General features: G+C 38.6%; 1 protein-coding gene across 4 annotated transcripts in view; it reads right to left on the bottom strand.

Annotated features, from left to right (window-relative positions):
- LOC122328551 (cyclic AMP-dependent transcription factor ATF-7-like) overlaps positions 1–9258 on the bottom strand; it is a 33710-nt gene that overhangs the window by 18113 nt on the left and 6339 nt on the right. Inside the window, exons 10-11 of one of the 4 annotated variants that reach the window (XM_043224302.1) lie at positions 8434–8539; positions 5169–8360 (exon numbers count right to left, since the gene is read on the bottom strand). The exons of the other annotated variants lie outside the window; for them this stretch is intronic. Coding sequence (XP_043080237.1) covers positions 8125–8360; positions 8434–8539 — 342 coding nt within the window. The 3' untranslated portion in view covers positions 5169–8124. Of the gene's footprint in view, positions 1–5168; positions 8361–8433; positions 8540–9258 lie in introns of those variants that run through there. 4 annotated transcript variants of the gene reach the window in all.

Below are 9258 nucleotides of genomic sequence, written 5' to 3'. Positions count from 1 at the left end.
TTTCCCTGTTTGTACTCGTGCTGACCTTTTTTGTGAGTTTCCAATGGAAAAAATAAAATCTTGCTTTGAGCAATGTGATGGAATATTCAAAACAACAAATGAAAAAGGAGAACAACTTTATGGTAAAAATAGATATCTGTGGCTTCCCTTAATGGTCAGAGCTCAGAGGGCAGTTTAAACGAGGAATAGAAACAGCGAGAATGACTCAGAGCACAAATGAAAAGAGTTCAGTCCATGTTCGGTCACTCTGTGTCCTAGATAGGAAGCAACTGGCAATAACATGCCCCCTCCATCAGTACGGCGGCAGTAAAAGTCGTACTGAAGTCAGCCTGAACTCAACCCTCCTCATAACAGCAATCAATACTAACAGACTACACACATTAGCTGTACATCACAGCTGTCCACAGAGGCCACTAACAATCCCGGATTTTAAAAGAACTCGTCCTCAAAGTGACATGAGTGATTTAAGTAAGCTGGCACAACACAGAAGCCATCTATGATATTCAGAAGATGCTGGGTTGCGTATCAAGCTAATTTTCCTTTGTTCTTAAGTAGAACAATAAACTATTTAGAAGAGATTAGAGAGCTAAGGATCTTCTGACCAACGTCACCAGGAGCTTGAATTATTTTTTTNAGAGCAGATTCAGGCTGCACTCGACTTCCTGCAACACCTTTATATGACTCACGGATGACAGCACTGGTTATTACATGGTGTACAAGCACTACTAGACAGAAGAATTATAATTAGGGGCTCACTTGAATACAGAGATTATCTAGGTGTTATTTTTGTTTAGAAGAGCGTAGATTTATCGCTGTTGATGGGACGTCTCATTTAGTGAACAGAAGCCATACACACACACACACACACACACACACACTCTTGCAGACTGTGTCTGTGTGTCCTCATAGCTGGTCATTTGGGACACAAAGGTTTCAGTTGAAAGCTTCAAATGCCAGTTCAGATCAAAACCACCATAGTCCAGATCATCTCAATGGTGCTTATTGTTACTATGATCACTACAACCCTGCAGAATTAGGTCATTATGTAGGAGATAATTTAGAGAGAGTCTTTCACTGTAAAAAGCCCCAGAAGAGCATGGTAATGGGAAATATCTCCCTCCAAGGTCAATATGTGCCCTTGTGGAAACTACGCAAAGGCCCAGAATTATAGGACGGACGCAAAACATGGCAACAGCACAAACACCTTTTAAACAGCAGTTCAGAACACAGGGTTTTAGACCAGAAGCACTTTCAGAAGTTTTTGAGGCATTCATAATTTTTTTAAATCACTATAGTGCTCACTGGTGCAGATTTCCTTTTGGATGTCTGGAAAATAGGTCAAATTTCTTTAATAGATTTAAGCAGTTATAGCTACTTACCAGCGTACAAATGTTTCTAATAAATACTAAGTGGACCTAACTTAGTGCTGACTTGTGGTATAGCTTTACCTTACATGCAGCCAAAGCAAAATTTCAGAGCAAAGCAAACCTAGAAAAAAAAAACGTTCACAATTTTTAAGTCTTTATATGGGATATGGGGTTTTAATTTTAATGATTTTTAATTGATGGTAAAGTTCACACAATATTTCACATTCTGTCATTAATTACTCACTGTCATGTCATTTCAAAACCATAAGACTTCATTTGAAAAACAAATTAAGATATTTTTGATGAAATCCGAGAGCTTTCTGGCCCTGCATAGACAACATAATGCAGAGAAAGGTAGTAAGATCGTTACCAAAATGTGACATTAAGCCTTAATTTTGCTGTTTATTTCCTGTATATTGACCAATACAGCTTTTTCCCAGTATATTGACCAAAATATCCAAATACATCTTATCTGTTAGTCTGATTTAGATGATTAATGCACTTGCTGAATGCTGAATTTGGGTGTATTTTGATTGGTCAATGAGCAGCGATTCACTTGAGTCATATCTGCAGGAACTACTCAGCCCAAGTGTTAGAAAGAGAGATAGAGAGATGGCACGAGCAGAGGAGAAGCAGGGAGAGGAGTGCGACACGCTAGTGGGGACTGGGGAGGTGACCGTCCGGGGAGGCGACAGGCGAGACTGGCAGCTGCTCCCGTAGGAGGAGGGGGCGAGGGAGCCTGCAACCGCCCTCCAATTGACCAAACACTCCAGATCACTCACCTGCCCCAAGGGCACTAAAAGCCCTCCACTAAACACACAGTTGCAAGAGCTTTCAAGTTGTTTTCACACACACTCAAAAGTCACAGACCTCTAGTCCACATGCAAAACAGTGGTTTAAAACGGTTTAACCAAAATGAACATTCAGTCATGATTTAATAACCCTCGTATCACTGCAAAGCTGTATGACCTTCTTGCTGCAACATTTGGGTAAACTATTCCATTACGTTCTCAACATTTTATACTGTGACTGAATGACAAAATGGTCACCAGTAATTATATGGTCGTAATTTATAGTATATCATCATACGGTCATAAAATATGACCGTATTATGGAGCGTTACTCCAGTTACAGTTTCTAGGACTGGTTTTCTTGATAAGCAGCCTGAAGCTGCACACATCAACAAGCTGTTCAAGAGTGTGGCCCACACACTAAACGCTTCCAGTTGTGTAACACTATTACTAAGCTGAAAACCGACACATATCCCCCACATAGTGCTCTCTGACAGTGAATGAGTACAGCGGCACTGCCTTTCACAGACGGATGACACGGCGGTGAGAAGATGCTTGAAGATGCATGACGACGCATGAAACACCATCACTGTGATGTCAAAATCGCCGAATGAACTTCTAAACTGTGAATAGACAGCATGGCTGATCTATCACACAAACACACTGTAACATATAATAATATCATATTGGTCACACAGTTAAATATTTAGTGTTGCCAAAAGGCTCTTTATGCCACTGACTCGGTACGAACCTATGTACGGCCTAAGAAATATTCAAACTAAAAGCACACTATCATTCCTATGGTTAGAATCAGTAAGATTTTTTTTTTATAAAGTATTTTATTCAGCAATTGAACCGATCACAAGAGAGAGTAAGGTGTTTGTTATGAACTTTGTTCTCATGAAAGCATCCTGGAGAAATGCATCATGATTTCCGCAAATGTATTAAGCATGTTTGCAACATTGATAAACAAGTTTTATGAGCAACAATTCAGCATAACGGTACACTTTCCGTAAGATCACGCGGCTCTAAAGACTAGAGTAATGGCTGTCTAAAATTCAGCATTGTCATAATAGGAATGATTTACATGTAAAAATCAAACAATAAATAAAAAAACAACCAACAAAACATTATTTTTTTTTTACAAGATACAAAAACGTATTATCACTTTCATCAAATGAACTGCACAGTCAAGTGTCAATGTCAACCTGAATCTGGGTGAAAGGTACTGTCAGAGGCCTGAGTTATAGATATACAGAACTATTTCTAAACTATATCTAAAACTACTTGAATGAACTAAAGCAGTGACTGATAAGTAATGCATTAATAAGGGAGTCTGTACGGGCTGAACACATAGTTCACGAAATCAAACAATGGCAATATCTAATTGAATAATCATCATTTTATAAGAATAACTAAAAGGAGGTTTGGCTATAGATAAGGTGTGTTTGACATGTCTGTGTGCAAACAAGAGCACAGCAAAAAGACACCAGCGCTGCCATTGAGTTTCGCATTATAGTCCATACACACACTGACAGAAGAAGTGGTGCCCCTTTAACATTGTCTCAAATCTGAAAACAAAGGGCCTTGAGGACAACAAAGACGGTAACATACATAAACTCGTATTCACTCGACGTCTCTGTACTACGGTATTGTGTCTAGCAGAACTGTCAAGGGCTGTCTTTTTTTCTGAGGTCTAGATCACCGATCAAACAATAGTCCCGGTCTCTTGAGGTGAAATTAACGGCCGGATGCAGCAGCAGCGCTATTCTACTTCTCATTCACGTTCGGTTCTTTCAACTACAACGAGTTTAAAAGCACATTTGAGAGAGGAAAATCCTCATTTCTGCCGACACTCTCCGGCGGTGTTTCGAAACCTAGTGAGCTGCCTGCCTAGACAGCGTGTCTGGGCATCACGGGCGCGTTCGGAACGTTAGAAACTGCATTCCGGGCATCCAGGCATTCTCTTTAGATAGGCAGCTAACTAGTTTTGAGACACAGCCTGTTTGAAACGAAATTCTCTGGAGGGAAACGGAGGACACAAAGAGTAGACAACCGTCTGTTTGAGCTCACATGTGTGTGTTCCAGCGCCATACGACCGTGGGATTTAAATATTAGTTTAATATTATTAACATTACTAACGCTGAGGCGATAACTCCATCTCTTACCTTCAGACAGCTCGAGCTCCAACTCCGCCAACTGCTCTCTAACCTCTTTCGGTAACGTTAGAGCTGCCAAATCCACACCGCGGTCTGCCATCGTCGTGAGAATACGCTGAAGTTGTTTTAAGTACGATGAAATGCGTTTCGATAGCCAAAAATCCTCCCGTCAAGACAGAAGACATGAATTAAAAGGTGAGTAACAATCCATCCGGACAACTACTCCTTCCGCCATGCTGTGAGAACTCACCAACGGCACTGTGCAGTCACGTGATCGCGTTTACCTCCTGTGTGTGATCAATGACACCCCCAAACACACACACACACNNNTATGTGTAGACAAGCTTTCTACAGGTGCATCTCAAAAAAATTAAATATCAGTAAATACATGTGTAAAGTACAACATTTAGAAAGCTTTCATGTTTTTTTGCAGCTTATGAAAGTCAAAAGAGGCTATCTCAAATTACATTTGAGTTTCATTAAATGAACATCCCATACCGTATAAATCATGATGAATGCTAAAATTAAATAAACTTGATCACATTTTAAAGTTAAATAGAGATTTAATATAAGAAATAGTTATAATCCTATTATTAAATATTGTTATAAATTAAACATTATCCTTAAATATGTACAGTATTGCTATAAGACTATAGTGTTTGGTATAAAAAAATGTGTTTATTTTACAATCATTTTTATGCATATTAACATTTGCATACTATTACTGATACTTTTATATTACTGACATTTAAATATTAAGTACAGTTTAAAAATATAGTTTAGCACAATGTTATAATGTTTAGTCTTTAATGGTGCCTAAATAAGACTAGAAACATTCGTTTTGTTTTTTCGTTTAATCAAAACCGCAGCACTGTGTTCAGAGTATTTCACTTCAACATGCATGAAAAATAGTAAATATATATGGTACACATATGTACATAACAAGGACAATTCCAAAAACTATCAGTCCAACTTGGAGTGAGGTTATTTCCCATAAAAGACATACACTTAAAACATTTTATACAATATCCTTTTTCTTTAGCCTAAGATCATCCTATTCAAAAATGACTTGTTTGGTTCGATCTATCTCAGGGGAACTGCATTGAATTTGCCTTGCGTTAACTAATTCCATAATAAATTAATTGTGCATCATGCTGGAATTATGGATCATTAATTCCATCGGATATCTGTTACAACTTTAAAGTGATTATCAGTCAAAATGGGGGCAATCGAACAGGCATTCTTATTAATCTACACAAATAAAAATACCTACAAATATTTGAGTACAAAGTGTTAAAACAACAAAAATAGAACGAAAAAAGAAAGTCTATAAAAAAAAAAAAATTTACTTTTCAGTCTTACAACGCACACACACACACACACACACACACACAAGATTTATTATAATAGGTCATTTCTATAATCCTGGCAGCGCACAATAAAAAAATGAAATCTTGGAAAAAGTGCCAGTTGAGCTAAAAATTCTCTATTCTGCTCATTTCAGATCAACAATCCTCTATACGGGTTTGGCTGAATGACTACAGTGCCAGCAAATAATATAACAGAAAAGCCAGGGTCAACACTCAAACCAGGAGTTATTTGTGAGATATGGGTTAAGTGGTAACCGTGATACGCTATTTGAAAGAGTAGCTGACAATCTCCGAGACACCAAACTGGAAAAAAAACGAACCCAAAATGTTAGTTAGTGCATTTGGACAGGCCTATGTGAATTTTGGACTGACACTGCATTAATGCAGCATTACGCACTGCAAATAACATCAGAAAATGAAAGTTCAAGTTACATTGAGCAACAACAGTACATCTTAGTCCCTTGTTTATATGCTGCCTTATGTTTTTTTAAAGTGTCTGATATGGCGTAAAAAGTCCATGTGCTTGGGATAAACTTCTCAGCATTCAAACAACAGTAGAATTGGACACTCTTTGTTCCCTGCAGCCGTTCTAGTTACATGTAATAGCACCCTATTACATCCAGGTGGCAGTATAGATTATGCGTACAATTAAGGGCAGTGCTCTCTGGCTGTTATTAAAGGCATAACTGATGGTACAGATGCCTGAATATGCCAGGTGACCAGTCGGCTCGGCGACACGGCATGAGGTTGACCAAAAAAGAGGCACTCGTGTGATTAATAAGGCAGAATCCTCATCTCTTCTAACTGTTTATAAGGGATCGTGCACGTTCATGAGTTGATAAGCAACCAGAGAAACAAATAGTGTTACAAGATATCAACTTTAACAATCGTGAAGAGGACTGAACGGGAGGCACTAGGGCTGTATTTCTGGATATTGAGTACAATAGAAGCCAATTTCTGCAACATGTAAAAAAAAATATATATACATGATTACCGATATAATTATGACGTTTTATCCTTTTTGGGGGTCAATTTTTACTTGAATGAATTACTAAAGTCATTATTATGGAATAAAAGAAAACAAATCTCAATTTCAAAATGTATTTTTTCATAATTTTAATTTTTATGGCACAATTTTGACCATCTATGTTATGACTTTTCACACCATTATCATGACATTTATGTTGTATTTTCTACTTTTTATTTGACAATTATGCACGTCATACTTAGTACATCATACTCTTGATGTTTTTATCTCATAATTACTTTGCTATCTAATAAGAATAATATTAGATAACATTTTATCTAATTATGTTTTTCCCTCTTATGTAGCAGAAATGGGTTTCCATATGAACACAGCAGCAGGGATAGACAATCACTAATAAAAAAAATTAAAAAAAAGACAGGGCAAAAAAAAAAAAACAGACTACTTTAGGAGAACTCGCAATGGCCAAAATAACTCAATCTAAAGCTGCATTTAAAACACTGTGATCACAGGGAAAGAAAATGGCATAATTTAAAACAGTAAATATATTGATTTTTCAAGGCAAGGGTTCGGGTGTAAAAAGGATCATACGTAATGACCTCGGACAGTATGCTGTTTGTCGTTTCTGAGTTTGTCGTACACAAGAAAACAATGATAGGACCAAACTATGAGGTTCCATAGCCCGAACTGAGCGCAATGTTTCAATACAATACAGTTTATATATAGCCAAAAAAGTTTGCATGCTAACAAGGCAGTCTTAGTGTATCAGTCCTTCACAAACTGCTATTTTCCATTGTACATCACTGTACACCCACACGAGAAGCACACATGCACACGACGATTATAAACGTATATAACAGGTTAAAAATGAGGTAAGATGAGCGAGGGTCAGATGAGAGGGGTTGACCACCTGAAAACTAAAAACCTCCTATAGAAGATCCTACAGAACATTAAAGCATCATGTTTCTCTCAAGCACACACTTACTGATACACACACATATATATATATATATGAATATATAAAGTATTGCATCGTTGCAACTCTGAGACGCAGCCTGCATGTGTGACATGCACAGAGTGCGCAGTCACCGTTCAAACGATGTCTGTATTGCAGCGTGTGTCTGTGGGGATACGTTTGATGACAGGAAGTGCTTTGCAGTCCTACAGCCAGTGGAGGAGCAGGAGGAAGTTGAAGGAAAGAGCAGGAGTTACAGAGGATGCAAATGAGAGCGTGGTTTGGAGTCCAGCCCCCGTAGTCTATGGCATAGTGAACGACAATCTCCTTCTGTCTTTCTCTATATGTGTACATAGTCCCAGTTTCATTCCCAGAATGCAGCTGAGCTCCAGGCCAGAGCGTGATGGCGTGAGAGGGAACCGGCGCTCTCCTCTCACAGATCTGCCCCCCTCTCCTGGGATGCGGAGAGTCCCAGGCAGACTGTTTACCTGCTCTCATCATCTGCTGGATGGGTGGGACTGTGTGGCCATAATGACGTGTGACGGCCCACCGCTCTCCCCTCTCTGGCTGCCCATCCCCGCCAGCACCGACATGGCCACCGCCTCTGCCGCGGCACGGGAGTTCAGGCCGTTGGGGCCTACCGCGGACGAGGGGCTGGGGGCCAGAGAGCTGTGCTGAATGACCGGTGCCGGGGAGCCCGTGGGCTCAGACGACTCTTTCATGTGCTCCTCGCCTGAGAAACATCAATAAATGAAGGTTAGGTCCCGCAGACGCAGGTGAAAGACCTCTGAGTGAGCTCCACTTACCCAAGTAGACGGCTTTCTTTTGGAGGTTGGTGACGGGACAGTCTTTATGGGCTAACAGCAACTGCTTCAGATGAGCAACTTCGTTTCGCAGGTGAGACACCTCGTTCTTGTACACAGAAAAATACAGGAAAACAAAAAAAGTCTGAACGTCAGTCTTGGACACAAACTAGCCGGCAACAAAGCACTTGGAAACACATTTTTATCTATTTAATTTCAAAGTAGGACGCCAAACCATCAATGCACACAACAAAACAAATGAAGAAGAAAAGACAATAATAAGAAACAAAAAAATAAAGCAATATGGCAGTAATGGTAAACTATTTACTAAATCTGACCCTGGTCTTTGGGTGTACATTTTTCAAAATGGAGATTTATACATCATCTGAAAGCTGATATAACAATATAACAATATTTGGCTGAGATACCAGTATTTGAACATCTGAAATCTGAGGGTGCAAAAAAAATCTAAATATTGAGAAAATCGTCTTTAAAGTTGTCCAAATTAAGATCTTAGCAATGCATATTACTATTCAAAAATGAAGTTTTGGATATATTTGCAGTAGAAAGTTTGCAAAATATATTCATGGAACATGATCTTTTCTTAGCATAAAAAAATAGTCAATAATTTTGACCCATACAATGTATTTTTGGCTACTGCTACAAATATAACCCCTGCAACTTAAGACTGGTTTTGTTGTCCAGGGTCACAAGTATCCATTTTAAAATATATATATTTTATACAAATAATGCCAATGATTATAAAATGTAAAAAAAAGCTATATTAACAAAGTTATATACAATTGTAAATACAATGATTTGTTCTAT

The sequence above is a fragment of the Puntigrus tetrazona genome, chromosome 23 (assembly GCF_018831695.1).
Source record: "Puntigrus tetrazona isolate hp1 chromosome 23, ASM1883169v1, whole genome shotgun sequence".
Classification (NCBI taxonomy): Eukaryota; Metazoa; Chordata; class Actinopteri; order Cypriniformes; family Cyprinidae; genus Puntigrus; species Puntigrus tetrazona.
The sequence above is the reverse complement of the archived record's forward strand: the minus strand, read 5'-3'. Positions and strand labels throughout refer to the sequence as shown.